This window comes from Stenella coeruleoalba (assembly GCF_951394435.1).
Source record: "Stenella coeruleoalba genome assembly, chromosome: 5".
NCBI classification, from domain to species: Eukaryota; Metazoa; Chordata; class Mammalia; order Artiodactyla; family Delphinidae; genus Stenella; species Stenella coeruleoalba.
The window spans coordinates 137716683-137741902 of record NC_137150.1 but is presented as its reverse complement, the minus strand read 5'-3'; the positions used below and the strand labels follow the sequence as shown (position 1 = coordinate 137741902).

Genomic DNA, 25220 nt, shown 5'->3' with positions numbered 1-25220 from the left:
GACTTCATTTCCCAGACTTAGCACAATCTCATCCGCTCTAAACAACCTCATCAAAACTACTTTCTGGTCAGAGAGAAGCAATAATTATTATTAACATTTATTAACGATCAATAAACTTGATTGCATTATGGCCAGCACTATTAAGGTAAGGAGAGGGTTCCTTTTCATTTGACCAAATTCTGTGCTTGTTACTCTTTTCTTTGGTTTCCTTTATCAACGCAGATAAGTTAGCATTGGGCAACACCCCCGCTGCCACAATAGAGGACAACAAGATTTCCTTTGCACTGCCTAGTAAATTTCCTTTTTCCTACTCCAACCATCCGCAAGGCTTAAAAACTTCAAACTCAGAAAAAAATTGGGGTTTCTAAATTCACGGTTGAGGGCTGTGGATGACCTTTTGCAAAAGCTTTTCAAAGAGCGCGTCCGAATTTTCATATTCTTTAACTATCTCTAGCGGTGCCTGGATGTGTATCTGCTGGAAGGCAATGGACTTGGAGAGTTTGGAGGGCAGGGTCGGAGAAAAAGATGGGCTTGGAAATGTTGAACTTTTGGACGTTCTTGAAGGCCTCCTTACCATCAGGGGTGCCAGCCGGTCCCTGTGGAAATGAAGAGATGCCTGGCAAGTGGCTGTCAGTCATGGGACATGCCAATGTTGACTTGATTTTTGGAACCTTCAGGCTGAGAACAGAGCGTTCTCATAATGCAAGTGGTGGTAATTCGGTTTGTTCGGTTATGTATTTATCTTTAATAAAGTACCTACTCCTCGGTGCACTGTGAATAGACTTTCTTCTCCGTGATGGTTGCTTTGTGGGAATTGCGGGTTGGTTCTCTGTGCTCTGGGGTGTGTGGTCTGATGTTTTGTTTTTCTTGCAAATAGAGAGATTAAGGTGGAGGTGAATGCACAGAGGTAGAAACGTGAATGTAGTCTGATTCCTGGAACTGAAGCCAGTTTGATGGTTCGTGCAAGCTGGCGGCATAGAGCCCGTGAAGTGGTCTGTCACAATATTTTCAAGGCCAGCACGTCTTGGTGACATTTCTAGAAATGAGAAAAGTCAGGAACAAAAACAGATACTGAAAGGAGGAAAAAGCAAGTTTTACGGGTTGCATGTCTTTAGTTTTGCTGCATGTAGGTGAGAAGTATTTGGTTGTGTTTTCATCAAGGGTTTTAGTTGATCTGAAAGCTCATCAATATAGAAGTTTGCCCAGAACTGGGCCAGGACAATTTTTAAAAGCCTCTTTGATTTGGAATTTGAAATGTTTGTGCGAGAGGATTTAATTAATACCCGTTGCATAAACTATGTTTCAGAAGTTCTGTTCAGTTTCTAGTTCTCAAGATAGGTTTTGGTTTTCAAGGTATGTTCAGTAATACATATTAAAAAATCATGTATCAAAGATTTTAATCTTACAGAGATTTTTCTTTCTTCAAGGATTGAAGTCTGCTGAAGTATAACTGTATAGAAAGGAATTTTAAAATTGAGGGTTTGATGTACTCTGCTTTGAGCTATATGAGTAGAAATTATTTGATTTTATAACCCCAAATGCTGCCCTCTTAATTCTTATTTTTACCCTTATTTGTGTCCATATTTCATAGCAGTTGAATCTAATGTTCTTTGTAAATTTTGAATAGCTTGGGTACAATTGTGTGTGTGTGTGTGTGTGTGTGTGTGTGTGTGTTTCAAAAAAAATCAGTGTATTAAAGGACATTGAAATAACAGACAATCCTTTAGGTGTGGGGTATGTTTTGCATAGAATACAAATGTGTCATACTGTTTAATTTAAAGTATACGTTTCTGAAAAGATGAAGATATTTTTGAAGCTTGAACGTTTTGTGTTTTTCAGGATGAATTTTGGGAAATAGTTTCCACTTACCCAGGAGACTATGCTTACTTTAACATTTGATTACACTGCATTATCTGTGTATCATATATAGCTTAAGTGAACTTTCAAAAATGACTTCAAGTAGACTCTTTTTAATCCTCTGTTAAAATAAAATAGCCCCTCTTTATAGGTAACTTCCTTTGACAAATGTTCTGCTAGGCTTCCTGGGTAAAGTAATGAGATGACTTTACAGACTTGTTTATAGAGTGGAAAAAAGGAGGCCTGAGTCTGTTGACTGCAGTTTTAATTACGTTAGTGCAAAGCTCAAATTAGCATAGGGAAAATTACGGCTGTCCGTTGGAATTAGGAAAGTCTGTCATACGGGCAATTTCCAGTCTCAAACGCACTCTGTTTTTTGTTGTTTCAGTAAATAAATCAATTAGTCCATCAAGCATCAGATGCACAGAATCTGTTAAGTTGGTCTCCGCGTCTCAGTGGATTTTTTTTTTTTTTTGGCGTGAATGTCTGTAAGACCCTATGAGGCACTATGAAAAGCTCTGTGTTTTTATCCCGTCTTTATGATTCTCACCATCATTTTCCCTTGGTATTTTGGAAATGGTAAAAGAGTGTTTCCATGGGAAGAAGTAAAGGAATCTTATGAGTTTATGTGAGTCTGTCGGTTGGTTTATCCTTAAAGGGCCGTGGATTTTAAGATCAGATTAAGAGTTCTAATAAAAACGTAAGCATCAAAAGGGATGTTCCCACATGTAATTCACGAATCAGTTTTGGTGCTTCCACTGCTTCCGGGGCCACCTGATGATACCTGGGGGGTGCTTTACAACCCCCTCCCTTCCTTCTGCACAAAACAGTGCTGCCTTTGCTTACAGACTCCAAGCAGCCAGTTGTTAGCCTTGGAACTTGATTTTGCTTCTGTTAGGATTTTTAATCCAATCTCCCAAAGACTTCCCTGATCCTTTGTTATGCCTTGGGCCACTCGGGAAGTCTAATGAAGCCTGCAATCCCGTCTCAGATTAATGCTTTTAAAATGCAGGAAAGGCAATACATAGAGTGACAAGGGCAGCTAATACTATTGAAATCCAGTTCTGTCCTTGGACTCCTTGGGTGGTCCGTGAACCCCAGGTTACAGCCCCTGATCCTAGAGTTTAAAGGTCCTTAGTCTTTAAGAGGGGATCGTGGGCATTTTCCTTTATCACAGATCTGGCACTGGAAGACCAGGAGAGAGCAAACTGCAAACAGCAGCGTGAGTGGAGAGCATCTTAGAATCAGGGGATGGAAAGTTACTAACAAGGCTTGCTGAGGGAGAACATGATTACGGTGTCAATGAGCTGTTTAAAGAAGTTCCTTTCTTTGATTTGACAGAGGTTGGAGGGTTTTGATGATCACCATGATATAACTTATAGGTGGAATCTAAAAACTACAACAAATAAGAAAAAGAAGCAGACTCACAGACGTGGAGAACAAACTTGTGGTTACAAGTGGGGAGGGGGAGAGGAGGAGGGGTAACGTGGGGGTGGGGGATGAAGAGGACAAACCATTATATATAAAATAAGCTGCAAGGATATACTGTGCAGCACAGGGATTATAGCCAATATTTTATAATAACTAGAAATGGAGTAGAACCTTTAAAAATTGGGAATCACTATATTGTACATCTGTACCATATAATATTGTACATCAACTATACTTCAGTAAAAAAAAAGAAGTTAATTTAAAAACATGAAGCATCTTTTACGTATTTCATGGCTTGCACGTAGCAGGCTCTTGCTGAATATTTGCTATCATGTGTGAAGCAAACTTGTTTAAAATTAAAAGCTCAGGGTTATATGAAGGAAGTTCATATATAGGATTTTAAGGGATGTGATGAATGAGCTTAATAGCTCTAGGGCATATAAATTTTCAGCAACTCATTGGCTCAAGTGGAATTTCAGTTGTTTCATCCCTTGTTACTTTAGAGGACTCTGTGACAGTGGAAGGAATAGAAAACGGAAAATATTGTTGCACCACTATGTGAATCTCATGTTTCTAGAACACTGGCCTAAGGTGGAATTATGGGCCGTTATCTTAAAATGACTTGCTGCTTGCATCCGTGGGTGGCTCTGGACACAGTTTGCCCCCTCTGGACGGGACACAGCACTCTTCCTCCTACAGCTCTCTCTGAGGCTGGGCACGCTGCCTCAGTGGCGTGGAAAGGAGAATTGGAAAGGATAGAATTTGTGGATCATTCTTCCCATGAAATATACTTATGGAGGACTGCAGTACTCTCAGAGAATGTTCTGGAAGTCTGAACTGTTTTTTAATTATCTATATTTTCTTTAAAGTGATTATTTCATTAAAATTTTTTTTATTTTTTACAAAACAGATCTTTGCTTAAATCTCTCCTCTACCCCGACACATACGTACGCTTGTCGATGTCTCTTGAAAAACCATAAGTAGAAATAAAATAAATAAATGAAACAATCGTTCCTGATGCTGTCAGGAAAATATTACTTCTGTGTTTAGAATTTCAGAATAAGGTTCCCTCTGTGGGAGGGGAGCCCCAAAGCAGAACATTCCGCTTTGGCATCCCAGTACCCTGGCAGATTTATCAGCTGACATAGAAGAGAATCACAATACAGGAGGCCGTTGGAAAGCCAGGACCAGAGAGTTTCTCTGCAGTGTAAAATCTTCCGAGAAGGGGGTTTGACAGAGACAGTCTCCAGGCCTTTCCAATGGTGGTGACACATCTGCTCCAGCAGGATTTTTTCCTAGGGCTTAGGGAATGCGTCAAATGCAGCATCCCCTCCTTTTGTCCCCACAGGTTAGAGGACGGCTCTTCTCCTCTCAGGGGACTTTGTCCCCCCGTCACCTCTGAGATTTCTTTACTTACGTTATGTGGCCACGGACACACCTGCATTTGAACCCTTCCTAGTCACGTGACCCTGGGCAAGGGCCCTAACCTGTCTGAGCTCCGTTTCCTCACCTGTAGGTGGGATTATAATGACCGTCCTGATGCGAGTCCAGGGTGGGAGAGCCTTTAGTAGGTGCTCAGTAAGTGACAGACGTCATCGGACAATCCAAGTCCATCTAACCTTTGCTAATAAATTGCACTGTCTTTCTGGCCCTGCTCTGAATTCTCTCTATGTGTTCCATTACCCGGCTTCAGTTGTGAAGCCCAGAGGCACACAGACTCTGTGCTAACGCTTTTGAAGAGACAGGGAGAATAACAGGTCACTTCCACAGGTCACTACTGCGGCCTCCCAGCCAGGGCAGGGCACACGGGAGCCGAGAGGTGAGGGGCAAGGAGCTCCTAGGGGTCCCTGGAGAAGGGTATAGCAGGGCAGGGACCAAACACCTGGGCAGGCGGAGTGTCCAGGGGGTCCCTCAAGGCATGGGTGATCAGAGGGTTGGTTTAGTCCTGTTCTGAGGACGGAGGCTGTTTGCTTCGTCGCTGAAGGAGGGCAGAGGCCTGCAGTGCCTCTTGCTTCTGATTAGGGCAGGAACAGGGTTACTGGAATCCTCCACTGTCCTGTATTCTCATTAATTTTGAAAAATGCATCTTGTTATTTTGTACAAATTACAGTCATAAAACATTCTCACTGTAGAGAAAATGAAAAAAGAAATCATTACAGAGTCAATATAAATTGTTCCCAGCCCCAGGCAGTCAGAGAAAATTACCAGCATTTGGTGTGTGTCTTCCTACTGTGTGTTTCTGTCTGTCCTTTTGTCTCCCTGTCCTGCTCATCTCAGTTAACATTGTTTTACAAACATTTCCCCATGTCGCTACAATTTTTTAATAAGCAGAATTTTTATGCTTAATTATATTCCATTTAAAATAAGTATTATGATTTATATAACCAATATCCTATTGTAGGAAATAATATTGCTTTCAGTTTTTCACCAATTACATTGCAATGTACCCTTTATGTAATTTAAAAAAAAATTATTTTATTAGTGTTAGTGCTTAGAAAAGGAATCATTGGACCAATGGGTGTACATATTTTTAAAGTCTCTGCCAAATTTAAATATTTGCCAGTTTAAAAAAAAAATGACCACTTTACTCTCTAGAAGGGTTGTACCAGTTCCCACTTGTAGCCATAGATAAGGCCAGTTCCACTGAACTCATAACAACTCTGAATATTTCACTCTTTGAATCTTTGCCATTGTGACAGGCAAAAATGGAATCTCATTTTTATTTGTATTTCCGTAATTATAGTATTTCATTCCACTTTTTTTTTTTTTTTTTTTTTGCTGTGAACCTGTTTCAACTAGTGGCCACTGTGACCTCTGGATCTTTTTCTTATTCACACTTTCATTGCCTGTTTGATCACTTATTTCGCACATATTTCCCCTATTGAACTTGGCTGAGGCATGTTTTATAAAGTTTAAGAACATTCCTCATTCTGTCCACTCTCTCCTGCTTTGTTTTCTCTCTGGCGACACATGCTCTCAGCTTTGCTTGTGTTTGTGTGACTCTACTTTTTGTCTACCTGTGTAAACAATAGAACCTGTTTTCTTGTGATAGTCTGTCCATCTTTTCTGTGTCTTGACAGAGCCTGGCAAAGCATAGGGGTTCAGTAAATAGTTGTTGAAAAATAAATTTTGATTAAAATCCTTTAAGGTCATCAAGAGAAAGTGAAGATATTAGTAAAGTCTGCAATCATTATTGCAGATTTTAAATAGATGTATTTCTTTAGAGATATCTCTCCTAGTTTAAATACACATTAACTACATAGAATTAAATTGCTGTTGAAAAGATCATAGAGAAAAGCGTTTTTAAAAGGTAGATCTTGTAGCTTGAATTCATAATCCAAATTAATATCATCCTTGTAACTGCTTATTCCAGGCCAGACTCTGTGCGGGATGCTCACGTTATCTCGTGAGATGCTCACCACAGCCTGCATCCTGGTGCTTTTTGTCCAGATAAGGATAGAGGATTAAGAGAGGCTAGGAAACTTGCTCGGGCACACAAATCTGTTTCCCCTCAATTTATCATCATCTGATCTTTTTTTCCCTGCTATTTGCCTTACTTAGCTCCAAATAATAAATTACTGTGCAGGAAAAAAAAAAAAAGGTGTATTAAATGATATAGTGTGATACATTAAATAATGAAAATTATTATAATTGGCTAACTTATGTTACCACTGTTGTGTGAAAAAGCCCACAGCCAACAATGATTATGCTCTCACTGGCTAATTAAGATAAAGCACTAGAAAACTGAACAGCTAAAACTCTAGCACCCCATTCTCCACTTGCTTGGTGCCAAGAATTCTTTCCATATTTGGCTATATCCAAGGGGCCCGTGGTTGCAGATTCCAGATCAGCTGCTGATTTGTTTCCTCACCCCAAGTATCAACTTCCTTGCCCACGTCTCTGAGTTTTCCATCAGGCCTTACCAAGTCTTTCCGCAGGGGTGTTCATGGAATTAGACTCTGGGAAGAACGGTAATCTGCTGTTAGGCACAGATAAGTGCCGAGACGTTTAGAAAAGAAATGCCAAGGCCAAGCAAAATTATTTATTTTTCAAGCCACATCATAATCCAATCATAACATTCACATCAGTGCTGTTACTTCAAATGATTTTGTTCAAGACAATGCACGTCAATTTCTGGGGCATAAAATAAAGAGCATTTCTAACATGTGCAAAGAACTCGCGCTCCTGGATCTAACACAGTGGCCTTTAAATCGCTCCACCCTGATGATTTAACATCTGTCTTTCCATTATAAAATTACAGTATAGCAAACTGATGGGGTTTTTTAATTTAGCAAGTACTGAAACAGAGTCACCACTGAAGACAAAATCTGCCCCCCATCGCTCCCATCCACATGCCCCCAAGTCCATTAATTGAAATCATCAGCCAATAGGGACTTTACCGTCCTGTTCCCTTTGGATCCCATTGGGTCTTGTTGACTTTTATTTTTTAAAGTTAGCTGTAGGCATGTGATGCTCACCTTTGAGGAAGAGGAAACTGTTGAAACAACACTTGGGAATTTGTCAACACGATTAGTTTGTGTCTCAATTTGAGGTAGATTTCCTAATACGTTGCTCCGAGTTAAAAAAAAAAAAAGTGTGTGTGGTTTTATATTGCGAAGTCCCCTTTGGATCTGTGTTGTACGTGGGTGTTACCTGATGTTCCCAAGAGCATCGGAAGCATGAAGGTGAAATAGAGCGAGCCCAGCCGTGTTTATCTTATGCCCAGGGAGGCCCTGAAGACTCTATTTCTTCACGGCATCCTTAAAATAGCCTCTGTGGGGAAAGGATTGGTCTTATCTTGTTCACAAGGAAAGGGAGGCATAGATGTGGAGGCTAGGAGGGGAAGTGGAAAGAGGCTGTCCTGAGAGAGACCAGCTGAGGCTGCAGTTGATGCTGTAGGGCCTCAGCAGGTGAAGGCACCTCTCCAGGCCTGAGTTCCTTCTCGGGAAAACAGAAATGGTCTTCCTGGCATTTCACCCTGGACGGGCCCCTCACCTCACGATCTCTGGGTGTTTCCATCTGTAAAAAGCAGTAACCACAGTTTCTACTTCGCAGGGCTATGGGGAGATGAACCGAGTTGGAATTGTATGGAGCACATTAGAGGTACTTAATACTTGTTAGCTAATTTGATTATTCACTCGAGTCAGATCAATTTTCCTTCTAGGAATAAAATCAGGAAATCCATAGAAGGCTTTTTTTTCTTTTTCAATTTCTACAACAGGTTGTGAATTGATTCTTTTTTTTTTCTTTTTTCAAGTAGCCAATTTTCCTCTGATTAACATATTCTTTTCTCTTTATTAAGAAATAAAGACTCTTACAGAACAGTGCGTTCTCAGTTATTCACACTGCTTTATCAGTATTGGAGATGACCTAAGACAGTGCTAAGAGATGCTTGCTGAGGAGTCTGCCTGAGCCTCTGCATGGCCGGCCCTGGAGAATAAATCTGGGGCCTTGCTACCCTCTGCTTCTCTCTGTACTTCTCACTCTCATGCTCCTTCCCTCCTCTTTCTTCTTCTCTGCAATAGTTAACAACCCAACAAGAGCTTTTCAAAACATAAAGGACAACAGTAATGATGGAGAGGACCCCCCCCCCACCGGAACATCTCCAGTGCTCAAGGGTTCTCCTCGGACCCGTTTCCATTCACCCCACACTGCCTCTCACAGATAGCCAATCACTCCTGTCATCCCAGGAAACCTGGGACAGTGAAGGCTCACAAGCTTTTCATCTGGAGTAAAGAAATAAAGAGAAGATTGGCAGGAGGCTCTGCCTGCCCCAGGTAAAAGTCATCAAAAGCAGTAGCCACATGTCCACGTTTGAGTGCTATCTTTAACTTCTTCTTGTGTGAACTCTTAGGGCTAGAAGCATATTTATATCCACATAAAAAAGATGAATGTTGCCCAAGGTCAAATACAAGTGATTTTATGGGCTATCCATTCTACCAGTTTGAGTTAACGTGGAAAGTCTTGTTCACTTTACCTGTTCAGCCAAAGACCCTGACTCTGTTAAGCCTGTGTTAAGCTTAGAAGAGAAATAAAATTTGCTTTGCTAGAGTAGCATCTCAGTAAAGAAAACCAGGCTTTGTTTTTTGGGCATCCCTGAGAGAGAAGCTTCTGTTCTACCCCAAAAGCTGTTCCCATTGACTCACTCACTCTTGGAAGCACGGTCATATTGCCGACGGTTTTGATAAGAAGCTGGTTATGAAATAAGTGCACATACATTTTTTTTAAGCCTTGTTCTTTGGAGATGGAAAACATCTTTTTTTAGATCACATGTTTACTGCTTTAGTAAACAGTAAAATGCTGCTGTAGCAATTACCTTGAGGATAAAGGGTTTGTAGACAGATACTTCCTGCGTCCACTTCCTACACAGATAGCCAACCCGACCAGAGACGCACCAATGCAGGAAGAGCTCCCCATGGAAGCTTCCTTTGCGAATGCACAGTTTGTGATGCGCTCGCTCCCCTCCAAGGGGAATGAGCCTATTGCTACAGATTTTCTGGCAGAATTCACCGTCTTGAAGTAGGTGAAAATACGACGTTTCTAAGGTAACGGCTTTAGACCCTTGTTCTCATCCTTGGTCTTGTCTGCTGGTTGGATTTTACAGAGGAGGGTAACTAGATTAGACATGTCCATGAGTAAGACTTGTGCCCTGTGGGCACTCTAGCCTCCTTGGAATCATGGAGAATGATGCATGAGTCTGTTTTTGTATTTGTTGAAAAATACGCCTCTTTGAGATTCAGTCAGTGGTTTTCTTTTCTGTGGTTATTTAGATGTAAAGGTCATTTTAGATTTTGCTTTCTTGAGTCAAACAGAGATCACCCGATTTGGGTACAAAAATCTCAGCGCACAGATTGTTCCCTGTGCTTGATTTTACACCAGTTGTTAAATTCCAATGAATGCATTGTTTAGGTCCTTTGAACCAAAGCAAATAAAACCACCACACACAAACACTGAACAATAGGGAATCATCAATTTTCCACTTACAGGATATGTTCTTACCGACTGGCCCCTTTGTGGGGGGAAAAATATATCAAGTCAACAAACAGTAACACTGAACAATAAACTAAACAAAATAAATAGCACCTGAAAGCCACTCGGCTCAAGCACTGGCAAAACTCCAAAGAGTGATGTTTACTTACTCTAAGCATGGAAACCTACAGCTCCACCCTGATCTCCTACGGGTCCCTGAAATAATCAGAACACTGAGCCGCTGTTAATTGTCGGGTGACTTCATGCTAAAGTGCCTCCTTTGATGATCAGAAAGCGCCTGTGAGCTTTGCATTGAAATGGACAAGAGGACAGCGTCCAATAGAGATTCTCCGTCCAGTATGTATTCTGTAGATGTTGATGGCTGTCCAGGGGGAGGCAGAGATTATATCTGACCCCGAGAAGCTGCCAGACGTGGTTAGATGTAGTACTGTCTCATGAAGGTGCTGGTACATGAACATACTCCAATGATTTTATTTACACAGTCAGTCAAGGCACGTATTTTGGTGGAATTGACATGAAGCTGCCAGAGTGATACTTTTCTTTTGGAGACCCATTTGTTTATACGCTTTTGCTCATCTTGTTGGAAGACACCGTAACATCTCAGGAGCCTCCTGTTTGAATGAAGATCTTTCTTCCTCTGTACTTGCCCGCCACCCCACCCCCCACCTTCATTGTGCAGTTTTGTTACCTTTTAGTGAAACTCCACAAGGCATCTCCCTACATGTTTCCTTCCAGATGCTGCCTCCTACCACTTCTGCTTTTTTTCAAAATGCCTTCTCTGATCTCCTGCGTCTGTATTGGTTCTGGTGCCACGGGAATCACGGTTGTGTGGTGCTGGGCAGGGCCTTATAGCTGGTAGACTCATTTTGGACATCCTCTCTGAAAATCACCACTGCCTGCCTGCGGATGGTGGTTGCTTTTGTTCTGTTTTGTTTTCTTCAACCTGAATACAGGTTTAATAAACCCACAGGATAAAATATTTTTTAAACGACAAAATAATAATACAAACTTTGTTCTTTCCCCCCATTTCCAAAACAATTATTGTAGGAGCTTAGAAAATAATTTAGAAAAGGAAGTTAAGTTAATTGATATTGCACCATCAGGGGGCTGCTAAGATTGGATTCTTTTTGAATTCTTTTGTCTGTTCTCCATGCACACAGATATATTCTTTAAAAAGCATAATAGAATGGGAGAAATTAAACTCATTTCAGTAGTCCTTTTTCATTCCCTTTTTCTTCCAGGATAGTGAAGAAAAGAGGAATGAGGACTGAACTTTTATGACCCCCTCTAGAGATTAAGGCCCCATATCCCTTCCTAAGGACCTGGTGTCTTATTCTGGAGCACAACCAGACTGCCTAGGGCTGACCCTTGTTCCAACGAGTGTTGCCAGGACATTTCACTTTTCTGTGCCTCATTTTCCTCATCTGTAAAATAGACTCAGTAGTGATAATAACGCTTGCTTGTTGGTGGTGGTTCAAGGATCCAACAGCTTAATACATGTCCATGCTTCAACAGTAATGTGTTTTTGTGTGCAAAAAATGTTCACTAATGTGAGCTCTTCTTCGTTACTCATCCTAGTCTCATTCTTATTATTTAATTTACTGTCATATCTTATTTGCTTTGTTTGAAGTAATCAATTCTTGATTGTGTTTGCTTCTACTGTTCATCTTTTGAATGGATTCCTCCAATACCCTTTAGATATTTATAGCTTCTTCTAAAGAGACGAAAGTGTTTCCCTCTATGTAATTGGTTTCTTTCTCGTGCCATTCATTTGAGGATAGTAGAATAAATATAACAGAGTCACCACTGTGAGTCCATTTAGGAGTTCAAGCAACAAATTAACCAAATTTTCAGCAGCCGAACTCAGCTGCATTTTTTTGAGCCCAGAAATCCAATAGTTTTGACGATCCAAAAAGAAAACCAAGATGGAGGGCTGGAGGATACTCACTGTCTCTTTCCTTGCCTTTTCTCTGGCCTGTGCCAATGAATGAATGAATGCTTGAATGAATGAATGTGTTCTTGCAGTGGGGAGCCACAGCTGGTCTCTGGAGCAGTCCTAGCATGGAAGGAGTCAAGTGCTAGTTTGAACCAACTACTTTGGCTGACACATTCTTTAGAGGCAAGCAGACGTCTACTGATTTACCATATCGCCAGTGAATGTTCATGATTAGGAATCTATGGGACCTCATTGAAAAACAGAAACTCTCAAAACATTGCTTGTTAAAGTTCAGCCCTCTATGCCCTAAGTTATATGGCTGGGGTCCTGTAATCTTTTATCTGTGCTGACCATGCCTGGTAAGCGGCAGGCTTTTAATAATGTGTGTTCAATGAGTAAATGAATATCTGCCTGGATGATAAATGCATGAACAAGTGCATTAATTAGTGAGCTGATAACATCATAGAGAAGTAATTCATTTAATTCAATGAGCAATTACTGATTTCTTACATGCAAAGCATCGTAAAGTCGCCCTCCGCAAGGTTCGGAGAGAAGTTGTACTTCTTGATCAGAAGACAGAATTATTACTATGTCTTGGGACGAATGTCTTGCATGCCCCTGTGTCCAGTTTGAATGCCAGATGTTAGACATAAGTGTGTGTTATCTTAAAGAACCTGCCTGGGCTTGGGAAGGTTTGGTGATCGTTGGGCTTCCCAGAACCTAATGGGGTTTTGAACATTTGTGAGCACGTGCCCGATCAATGCACATGTCTGTGCCGGCCCGTGGCTGGAGATGCTTCCATGTGAAAACTGAAAGCAGAAATACAGTTCTCAGAGCCTGAATTTTGTTACGTGACGCTTGTTTGGATGCGGCAAAACCAAGCAGCAATTTTGCTTTTACTGAGTGGCAGCACCACCCAGTGCTTCTCCAAGGTGTGCGTTGGCTTCTCTAAATGTTCAGCTGTTAACAACCCCCTATGCAAAAAGTCCTCCTGGGTACAAAGTCATGAAAAGTTGTGTTTAATGGATTACGACGGGCACCGTTTGATTTTCTTCTTTTGTTAACTGCAGTCACTCCTTAGAAATTTCAGTGAAGCTGTAACTTGATCCCTTAAACACATGTGCTGATATCCAATGTACTGGTTCACGCGGAGGGTTTCCTTGCTTATTGGTGAATCAGGCAGCCTTCCAGTACTGCAATTATTATATAGTTAACATCTGCAATGGATATAATGTGGGACAACATTTTCATGAGAGCTAAGTTCTTTTGTATTTAATTGCAAGATAATTCTGCTTTATGAGAAAGATTAATAGCAATTAACAACCAGCTTATCTAAGCCAGGTAGTAAAATTGGATTCCCTACTGAAATTTCAAAGTTAGCAAACATATTATTAACAATGAGCTTGATGGTCAAAGTATTATATATAAACCAAGGAAAATGTGATCTTTCCTAAAACGTACAGAATTTGGTTATCTTGGTAAGAGTTCTTAAATGAATTTCCAATCTAATAATTTTTCAATCTAATAATTCAAATATTTGGCTTAGTGTTGTTTCTTCAGTGCCTAGCACATAAAGTGCTGACTCATAAATATTTGCTGAATGAGTGAACACAACAATAAATGGGTACCAAAATCTTTCCCTGAGGGAAGCATGTCTTTGGCAGTATATGTCATTAGAAGAGGTCTGACTTTGGCCCTCTCCTAACAAACACCATGATCTAGTATCTAAGGAGTTGAAGAGAAGGAAACAACTTTTATTTGGGAGCCAAAATGTTGGAAGAAACTTAACTGGCCATTGAGAAGCCCAGTGTGTCTCAACCCAGTTCTCCTTTGGGTCAGGAAATTCTTAATTCTCTTTAGGATAATTGAAAGGAACTCCTAAGAGAACGAGGATTTTGTTAGGGAAAGAATATACATGAAGCAGCAGGGAGGGATAAATTGGGAGTTTGGGATGAACGAATAAATGTTACTGTATATAAAATAAACAGCAGGGACCTACAGTATAGCACAGGGAACTAGATTTACTATCTTTTAATAACCTATAATGGAAAAGAATCTGAAAAAGAATAGATATATGTATATATGTATAACTGATCACTTTGCTGTACACCTGAAACTAACACAACATTGTAAATCACTATACTTCATATATACTTCATATACTTCACTATACTTCATATACTTCAAATTATGATTGCTTCATATATATATATATATATATATATAGGAGAACATTTTCATAAATAGCTAAGTTCTTTGTATTCAATTGCAAGATAATCTGCTTTATGAGAAAAATTAACTTTAATAGCAATTAATAACCAACTTATCTAAGCCAGGTGATAAAATTGGATTCCATATATATATATGAAGCAATCATAATTTGAAAAATTTGCCCACATATGTTAGCTGGAAAAACATACTAAAAAATTAGGTTTTAATTTCCATTGGCTGTTTTTTTGTTTTAACTTCTAACAGTCTTTTCAAACGAACGTTGAGAGATTTAAAGATGTTTGTTAAAACACCTTCCCTCCTGATCATGACATTCATTAGAAGGTGAATCAGACATTTTTCCCCCAGTGGTAGAAGAGACACATTTTCCTAAGCAGAAAAATCAGGGCACGGTCAGACAAAGGAGTTTACATGAAAAGCTTTGTAAAGTTAGTATTGTTCTTGAAAATTCAGGCTATCTGGTTGCTGTAATCTGGGAGTTCCCTTCAAGCACTTTTGGAAACTGTACTAACTCTATAAGGCAATTAATGGGCCATATAATGTCCGGAGATGGTAAACTGTTAAAAACAGCATCTACAGGTAGTGTATTAGTATATCCTAGGACTCCCGTGAAAGTAACCACAAACTGGGGGCTTAAAACATCAGGAATTTGTTCTCTCAGAGTTTAGGAGGCCTGAAGTCCAAAATCAAGGTGTCAACAGGGCTGGTTCTGGAGGTTCTGAAAGAGAATCCGCTCCATGCCTCTCTCCCAGCTCCAGGTGTTTTCCTACAATCCTTACCTTCCTGGGGCTGTAGCTGCATCATCACTTCCATCTCCGCCTCTGTCGTCTTCACATCACCTTCTTCTCTGAGTCTCTGTCTGTCCTCTTTGGTCTCTTATAAGGATGCTCTCCTTGGATTCAGAGTCTATACTAATCTAATCCAATCTCATCTCAATCCTTGCCTTAATTACATCTGCAAAGACCCTATTTCCAAACAAGGTCACATTCTGAGGTTCCAGGTGGGCTTGGGGTCCTCTCTTCTGGTAGGGAGGAGACAAAGTAGGTTTCAAGGTAGATCTTCTCTTCTGCGCGTTTCTTGCCCATTAGAAGAGCGAGGCTCTACTCATTGGCAAGGTCTAATGACTGAAGTGCTGATGCTAGGATTCTAACATTCGTGCTTAGGTAGAAATCCCTCGGGTGTCAATACCATATTGGAAAGTGTAATGCAGTTAGTTTCATTGAAAAAAACATACAACTGCACAACATGGATGTCGTTCAATCCAGTATGATGATCAAAACAAAAATCACTGTCAGGCAAAGTGTTTACTCTGCAACCGTTTCAGTTTCACAAGATACTGAGTTTGATGTTGTGGTTTCCCTGATCTCATCATTTTCCTTGGTAAATGTCAAGAAGTGTAACAAGGTTAGGGCAGCCCACACCAGCTCATCAGAGTCACGTGAGGACTTAGGCAGCAAGTCACCCTCCTCCTGTCTGCTCAGTCTAGACTAATGGTTGAGTGTGCTGTTTACATCTTATAAAAAAAATGATTCCTGTGGCTTTTTTCATAATGTCCTCGAGTTGAAACTGCACTGTTCTGAGGCATAAAATGGCGTCATAAACTGTGTGACCGTCAGGCACTATGATTTATTTTTTGTCTTCGGTCTGTATATCTGCCGAGGTTATATATACATAGAGGATTTGGAACCAGAAACATGGACTGCCCCTAAACATTCTGCTTTTATGTCTTATGAAATGAATCTGACTGTAAGTAAAATGGAACTTCATCTTGTCACTGACGTGGCAGCTCTGCAAGATTTTCTTGGGAAAGAAATGCAAACTTAAATCAAGAACCAGTCAGGGACTTCGGTCATGTTGTTTGTGTGTGCCCTCGTCTACCTGAAGTACACCCGATGTTCACTCTGGGATGAAAAGTTGGCCAGCTCGAGTGACTCTAGCCCCTCTCCACCTTGCCTCAGGCTGAGTCACCAAAAAGCTCGCCGGGTGACTGGGAGAATTGGCCCAGTGGAATCCCTTGCTGGCATCAGCTTGGCTGCAAATGCAGAGATGGTCTAAATCCCTGTGATGGAAGAGTTGGTCCATTTGCTTTCCTCTCACAGCTCCTGCTCTGGAGGGTAAGGAGGTTTTTACCCACTCATGGCAGGGGGAGGCACTGTGTGAAGCAAATGAATGCAAACTCAGAAAGCAAGACCCTGAGGCTGGGATATTTTGTCCTGGTTGCATAACACTTCCCGATATGACGCATACCCTCTACCATGTCACTCTTTCATGCTGTTAATAGAGGCCGGTCCGGAGACCAGCATGGGTGAGGTTTACCCTGGAGACTCAGCTTTGCCGTGTACATGCAAACACAGCACTGAAGCCTGGTACATCGTGACTTATCCGCTGGAAAAAGAGAAACCAGGTTCAAAGGAGAGCTAAGATGCAATGTTAAGATGAACTATTTTGAGAGCTGTCTTTGGTCCTCATGAAGACTGGGTTAAAATCTTGGAGAGATAAATTTGCTTAGAACATGCTAAATGAATCTTCTCCTTTTTTCCTTTTATTCTTTTCTAATTATTTTTAAAAATCTGAGTTACAGTCACACTAGCAGAGAGGTTAGTTACATAGAACATCTGTCCCTCGTATTACTTTGTAGATGTACTTAAATATTTTTCTTGTTTAAACGCCATAAGTGGGGTATATTATGCACCCACATTGGTTTGTCACCAGTTCTAAGGTTCAGGGACCTTCTCCTTTATCTATTCATTGTTAATATCCTGGATACAAACAACCCAATGGCCCAGTATAAACTGATGCTAAAGAGAGCTGTTGCCTGAGAGATGAGTTAAATGACGTCAGAGACTTCTCTTCAGTGTCATAAAAATTATTTTCAATTGTAGGTGGTAGATTTCCTAACCACTTCGTAATTTACGTGGGCCGGCTTGGTTAGCTCAATCAGTTACAGCGTATGCTGATAAAGGCAAGATCACAGGTTTGTGCCCCATGAAAGCTAATAACTTCTCAGAGATAAAAAAAAAAAATCTCCCTTTGGTGACCACAAGCTGCATCACTTGTGCAAATGCCCGCATTGGTTGGAAGAGAGGAATTGAGTGCAAACGAGGGGCCAGCTCCGTGCAAATATTGCTCCTGTTGGACAAAAGAAATAGAAAAGGAAAAAAAAAACACGCAAATTGTGTTTCTCCTAGCAGACATGTGTTCCTGCATGAAAGGAACTCTGTCCAACTCCCTTAAAGCTAGTGATTTTATTGAAAAATGCCCCTAGTGATTTTTCACGCTAATAACCTCAATTTGAGCAGACTGAGCCCAAAGTTACCTGAGTTATCAGCGCAGTCCTGACCCATCTGCACCCTGGACTTTGTCGTCACTGCACATCTGCAGAAAGAGGCCATTTACGTGGAATTCAAATCTGGTTGTTTAGTCTACAAGGAGGTGGGGGGGAAGGATTCTGTCTCTTTAATGTTTATAACGGTTGGACAGAGCTTGTCGGGTGAAGGTTAATTGCTCTCCAGTTGAAGCAGTTGTGTGCCCAGATGGGTTATCAGGGCTGAACACTCGTTACAAGATTAATCTCATTTCCGACAAGACTTCCCTTTCCTTCAACTGATTTTTGCCCAGCCATTGGCGCTGTCATCGGCCGTTAAAAGAAGGGTGGATTACTCTGGGATATTCACGCTGGTATGCAGCGAAACAATGCAGAGCGGTGTCATATCTCAGGGAACATCTTTAGGAGAACACATTTCAGGGGGTGTTACGAAGGCCGAGGCTCATAAACAGTGGGGACAATCGAACCCCTTTACACCAAGGCTCCAGTGAAAAGGCCCGAAGTCCACGCAGCTGCTCCCTGCCCCCCCGCCCCCGCAGGACCCTGCTCCTAGGACGGATGCCGAGTGACACTCAGGGCTTTGTTTGCTGCTGAAGATGTTAAAACAATTATGATCAGGTCTTCCTTATTAAGGCGCCCACCTAAGTGGTGAGGAGTTCTGTTTGCTGCGTCCACACTGAATTCTGTGGCAGTGGACACTTCATTTAATTCCTGTGCACATTTCAAGCTTCTGTTTAATTTCTGGGATTTCATAGACATTGTCTTCATGTGTGTGCCTAAAAACGGTAGGCAGATTTTAGTTGACTGTGACAGGTAGCTTCATGACTTTTGGTTTGTCTCAGGAAATTCCTCCAAGAAAGAGCATGGCAAAAGAGCAACGTCATCTTATCCCTTTGGGTTTGGCTCGTGGGCATCAACGCGTCTGTGTATTCTGATGAGCTGTTGGGTACCCACCGTGGCTGTGGGTGCTTGAAGCAGGATGGCCAGGCTCACACGGTACCCTTGGTCCAGTGGGTATGGGCAGGTCTGACCGATGGAACACAGCGGAGCAGTGATGACGTATCAGGAGGTGGGAAGCGTGGGCCACAAACAGGAGAGGGCGTGCTGGCAGGGGCGACAGGGGCTCTGGCCTGGACTAGGTGGTTGGGGAAGGCTGTCAGGCAGAGATGCAAAGGGAGTGTGCGGACAAGGGCTGGATATCCTGGGGAAGTGTTGTGGGCTGAGTGGAGCAGCAAGGGCAAAGGCCCTGAGGCAGTGACGGGCTTGGGTGTCTGGGAGCAGCGACCATACTTGTGCAGCTGGAAGGGGGAGCCTGTGTACCGGCGGTGGACATCAGGCCTCTTGTAAAGTGATTTCTCAGAGGACGTGCTAAGAAGAGCATCCTACCTAAAGAAGAGGTCCACCTGCTTCAGTTGTTGTCAGGTTCCGTCTTGTACCAGATCCCTCTCCCTTAGGTGCGAAAAGATGGGAACGCCTTGGCCATGGGGTACCAGTGAAGTGGTTTAAGCAGAGTTAACGGCATGAAGGAAAAGTTAAATGATCTAGGTTACCTTCCCTTCTCCTTACATCGCATCTCTGATGCATTGTCTCTTTTCACTGGCTGGGCTAGTTTTCAATATTCTCTTGTTTCCTGCGTTTCAGAGTGCCTTTGCAGCCGCTTCAGTTCCAGGCTATTTGATGCAGCGGGTTCAGTGGTTAAACACATGCCCTTTGGAATCTGGCAGCTGCTAGAACTCTGGTGTTTACTAGCCATGTGCTCTAGGTAGCTTATTTAATCAGGTGAGCCTCAGTTTCCACATCTTTAAAATGGGATCGCGGTAGCTCCTACTTTAAAAAGCTAACACGCAGGTTAGAGGCATGAATTCACACAGGCGCTTGTCATAGTGATAGCCACGGTTTGATCATCCATTAAAGTTGTTACGAAGATCCAACATCGTCTGTTTCCCTTTTTTAGAGCCATCTATTTCGCTGAGAAAAGGGAGCATAAATTGTATATAACTGAATCACTTTGTTGTACACCTGAAACTAACACAACATTGTTAATCAACTATACTCCAGTATAAAATAAAAGATGTTTTAAAAAGGGAGCATGAATTATCATTAAGTCTAGAGATATTTTTGTTCGTTGGAGACTTCTTGTCACAATGTTTTCTCCCCCCAAAAAATCAGTTCAGCTGAGTTTTTCATTTCACCCTGTTTGTTGTTGTTGTTGTTGTTGTTCTGTAAATAAGGGATGCGTAGTTATCACCTTCTGCACAGCCAGGCATCTCATGGGTTTTCAGTGGTTTTTTAAGAATAAGTGCTTTATCTGTCCCACAAACCATCACGTGGCTTAATGAGATTTTTAAACCCACAAGGAGCACATGATTTTCAGGGTGAAAAGCTGAGGCAGAGAAGAGAGAGAAGTTTGCGTCGTTGGGGCACTGTCTCTTTGGGGCCTCTGACAGTCTGTGGCACTGAGGGCCAGGGAGCAGGGACCCAGCAGGCTCTGATGCTGGAGGTCACCTGAGGCAAACAGAAGATGCCGTAGCCAGGGATGCTGAGCCAACATGCCAACTCTGTGGTCCTGAACACCTGTGAAGGTTGCACCGAATGGGATGTGAGCTTGCATGTGCTGCCTTATTTCTTGGCTTTCCTCCTGATGAATTCTTTGTTTTCCCTTTGAGAATTCTTATAAGGAATACACAAGCAGTGAGTGCCTTGGGTGGGGGGAGGGTTGAGAGGACAGAGGAAATTCTCAGGCATGACCATTTTTGTCCGTGGATTCCAGGACCAGCAATGGGTCTTACCTCTTACTCCATGGATGACTCATACATGGGCAAGAATTGCCCCTCCCAGATTTCTCTGCTGTTATGGGAAAGCCTTGAAAGATAGATATACTGATGAGTAAACTTTTAACCATTTTTCTTTAGTCCCACACTCATGCCAATCTGAGGAAAGAAATCATTTGGCTTATTTTTCCAACTTACTTCCTCCTTTGATGTCATATATATGTATAAATAAATATAAATAAAATAAGTATACCTGTTTACATCCAAACTCACCCACTTTACATAGAATGTAAAGATGTAAGTGAACTTTAAAATAATATCTGTACCATACATTTAAATATGTCATTTCACAAAGTAATAATATCCCCACACTACATCTCCCTCACCTACCTTGACTATTTTCTCTTGGCCACAAAGTGAAAGATATTTCCTCCTTGGCATTTATAAATGCTTCTGAATTTTTGACACTCCCAAACTTGAGTCAGTTTCCCATACATCAACATAGGGTTAAGTTTGAATCATTACAATTTCACCACTCTCTGGTATCTAAAATAATTTTTTTCTTATTTAAAGTATTCTTCAAAAAAAGAGAAAAATTTTTGTATGTAGAATTAAGTGTAGGATCACGTTAATATATAAAAAAAATGGGCTCAGTGTCCCAAAGAACAACGAACAGCTGAACAAGATAAACTAAGGGACTTACTAAAGATAAATGATTTCACCCAACCCTCACCTGCCTAGGTAGTGTGAGTGATGTCAAGATGCGGTTGAAGTGATTGGGAATCAAATTTGGGAAATGGCTCGATATGGCTGAGTTCAGTACAGAGTGTGCGTGCAGTGCCTGTGCTGTGCCCGTGACTTATGATGTCTGAGCTATGAACTTACATTTCAGAGGCGACTAGCACCTCCTTACTTACGCTGAGCAGCCTGGGGTGCACACAGAGGGAGAAAATTCAGCTTCCTGTAGATGTCAGATCATGGGTTCAGAGCCCCCTGAAATGGCTGCGGCCCCAGGGTCAGGACCTCATTCCTTCCCACTAAGAAGGTCCAACACCTGCATCTCTGGCCTCTGCTCCTGGAGCCTCGGGATGTGGGCCCACAGCTCATCCTCCTGGTTCACGGGCATGGTATGTGCCCTGCAGTGGATCCCCCTCCCCTGTTGGTGTCATCTTTCCAAAACACAGACTTGGCTGCCCACCTGCAGGAGACCCTTTTCCAGCTCCCCATCACAAGTGACAAAGGCCACGCTGCTTGGCGTGGTAGGCAGGTCCATTTGAGTCTCAGCCCAAGGGCACTCTGTGTTCCACTACCTGCTACCCTGGGGCCATGTTTAGGGTTCTCCAACGTGGGGGGGCCTTCGGGCCCTGTTCGTGTGTGCCGGCAACGCCCTACCCATCCTCCGAGGCCCAGCCCCGATGGCATTTCACTGTGAGGCAGCTTTCTTTATTCATTCCCGTCCTGCCTAAGACGTGCTTAAAAAAATGGCTCCTTGACTCTAGGATGGTTTTAATACCACCATTACACAAGGAGCAGCGCCCAGAGGTATGAATTCCAGTCCTGGTCATTCTGCCCCTTCGCTGTAGCAAAGAACTTCTCATCTTTATTAGGAGGGGTTTGGAGTGGAAGATGGGGAGCTCATTCAGTTTGCTATTCTGGGTTATTGAAAAATGGCACCATGACCTAGGTTTCAATGGGATCTGTCCAGCCATTTTTTTTTTTTTCTTTTTTTGCGGTACGCGGGCCTCTCACTGCTGTGGCCTCTCCCGTTGCGGAGCACAGGCTCCGGACACGCAGGCTCAGCGGCCATGGCTCACGGGCCCAGCCGCTCCGCAGCATGTGGGATCCTCCTGGACCGGGGCACGAACCCGCGTTCCCCGCATCGGCAGGCGGACTCTCAACCACTGCACCACCAGGGAAGCCCTGTCCAGCCATTTTTATGAGTAGAGGCACAGTGGGGCTACCGCTCTCCAAAGTCACCCCTATTAGCCCCCTTTGGGGATTCATCCTGATGCTTAGTCTCATTTCAGGAAGTACTTCCTGCTGCTGCTTCCAACGCTCATGTGGTGTGATGAGCCCGCTGTCTTTCATTCTGTGCAGAACAGACACAGGAAAGTTCCTGGAATTGCCCATGATTGTGGCATGTGATCTGTATATATGACCACTTCTTGAATAAATATAGTCACCAGAGAAAGCAGGTATAGAGTAGGGGTAACAAAGACCATCTCAAAATGACACACAATCCCCAAATTATTTCTACTTTATTTAAAAAGTTTTTGAGATAATTTTAAATTTATAGAAGAGTTGTAAAGATAGTACAGAGAGATTCAGCCTCCCCTTGTGTTAACATTTTCCATAACCAGGGCACAATGGTCAAAACTGAGAAACTAACATCAGTACAGTATTACTGTCTAGCAGTCAGCAAACTCAGCTCACAGACCAAATCCAACCCACAGCCCATTTAAAAAAAATTTTTATTGGAGTATAGTTGATTTACAATGTTAGTTTCAGGTGTACAGCAAAGTGAATCTGTTATACATATACATATATCCACTCTTTTTTAGATTCTTTTCCCATATAGGTTATTACAGAGTATTGAGTAGAATTCCCTGTGCTATACAGTAGGCCCTTATTAGTTAACTATTTTATATATAGTAGTGTGTATATGTCAATCCCAGTCTCCCAGTTTATCCCTCCCCCCTTCCCTCCTGGCAACCAAAAGTTTATTTTCTACATCTATGACTCTATTTCTGTCTTGTAAATAAGTTCGTTTGAACCATATTTTTAGATTCCACATATAAGCGATACCATATATTTGTCTTTGTTTGACTGACTTCACTCACTATGACAATCTCTAGGTCCATCCATGTTCCTGCAAATGGCATTATTTCGTTCACCACTGCCCATTTTTGTATGTAAGTTTTACTGGAATACAGTCACGACTCTTTGCTGCCGTGTTTTTTTGGACCACTTTTGCACTACAGGGACAGGGGTAAGCAGTTTCGAAGTTGAGCACATGGCCCACAAAGAGAAAAACTTTTACTATCTGCCTCTTTATAGAAAAAAAATTGCCACCTCCTCCTTTTAAAAAAACTGCACACTTTATCCAAATTCTCCCAATTTTCCACTGATGTTCCCTTTCTGATCTAGGAAGCTGCATTGCATTTTCTTGTCATATATCTTTATATAAGACAGTTTCACGTTCTTTCCTTTTCTTTCATGACCTTGATGTTTCCGAAGAGTACTGCCCAGGTATTTTGTACAGTGTCCCTCACTGGGGGTTTGTCATGCCGAGGCAGAGGTTATAGATTCTTAGGAAGAAAATACCACAGAGGTTATATGCCCATCTCGTTGCATCACAGCAGGCGGTGCATGACGTTGCTGTGTCTTCTTGCTGGCAAAATTGACCTGGATCCCTTGGTGAAGGTGGTGTCTGTCATTTTTCTTCACCACAGGGTCACTGCTTTCCCCTTTTCCATGCTTTATTTCTTAGAAGCGAGTTACTAAGTTCAGCCCACACTCAAGGGGAGAGGAATTAAGCTCCATCTCCTGGAGGGCGAAGTATCAAAGATTTTGTGGACATGCATTAACATAACAGCAGTTATTAATAAATATTTTGAAGGAGATACTTTGAAGACATTCAGATATCCTGTTTCTCCTTAAAATATCGCCCACTAATTGGAGCCCCATCGGTACATCTTGCCTACAGCAGTTTGGACTGTGTAACTCTGAGGGTGATTTTCTATTTCCCTCACTCCTTCTATGTTTAGTATTTGGGATTCTTCTGTAAAGAAGAGTTGTCTCTTCTCCCCCGTATATTCACTTAATTCCATCACTTATGTAGATCAGAAGAGGCATTTGATATTTATCTGATTCTTTGGATTATAATCCAATACTCTCATTATTTATTTTGTTGCTGATCTTGTCCAAGCTTTGGCCATTGGACCCTCCCCCCTTCTTTATCTCTCTCTCTCTCTCTCTCTCTCTCTCTTTCTCTCTGCCTCTCTCAATCATGAGTTCATTGGTTCCTCTGTCCTTTTGACATATCTTGGCCTCTTTTTTTTTACTTTGTTGAGAACTTCCTTCATTTCATTTTGCAGTACATTTTTTGTAGACTGTTCTGTGGTTGGGAAATATGCTACACTTCAAAATCCCACCTCAGAAGGGAGGAGACAGTTGTGCAGGTCCTGGGCCGCCCCCCAAGCCCCGCTCCCCGTCTGTGGCTGCTGCCTGCCTGGTGCTGGGTCTGTAGGCAGGGCGCTGAGGGTCAGCAGAAGAAGCTAAGTTCAAGAGTGGAGATGGGGCTGCAAAACTTATTTCCTTTGGGCCCTATGGGGGCTCTTCAGGATGGAAACAGTCCACACCAAGACCTGGCAGAGAAACTTACATAATCTTGCAGCACACGGAGCTCAAGACTGGCCCACGGGCAGTCATTTCCTTCTTCAGGAAAAAGAGAAACGAACTTAAGAGCTGCGACTTCTTTCCTCCCCCCTGCCACTGCGATTTAGCAAGGCCTTTTTCAGAACGTTCATCTTCTTTCTTTTCCCTGCTGAGCGTCAGCGGCATCCCCTGCATCTTAGGACTCCAGCTCTCTGAGGGGCCCTGCACAGGCTGCTTAGCTCAGGGCGGGTACCAGACAGCAGCATCTTACGTGGGCGCCTCACCAAGCTCACCACTAAGGTGA

At 42.2% G+C, this 25220-nt stretch overlaps 1 protein-coding gene across 11 annotated transcripts in view; it reads left to right on the top strand.

The window, feature by feature from the left end:
- The window catches only part of ERG (ETS transcription factor ERG), a 278833-nt gene that overhangs the window by 169199 nt on the left and 84414 nt on the right, over positions 1-25220 (top strand). For 8 of the 11 annotated variants that reach the window (XM_079921908.1, XM_079921907.1, XM_079921913.1 and 5 more), the window contains one exon: positions 8344-8391. The exons of 2 other annotated variants lie outside the window; for them this stretch is intronic. In XM_079921908.1, the coding sequence (XP_079778034.1) occupies positions 8344-8391 (48 nt within the window). Of the gene's footprint in view, positions 1-46; positions 146-8343; positions 8392-25220 lie in introns of those variants that run through there. One more of the 11 variants, XM_079921917.1, reaches the window with a different exon arrangement.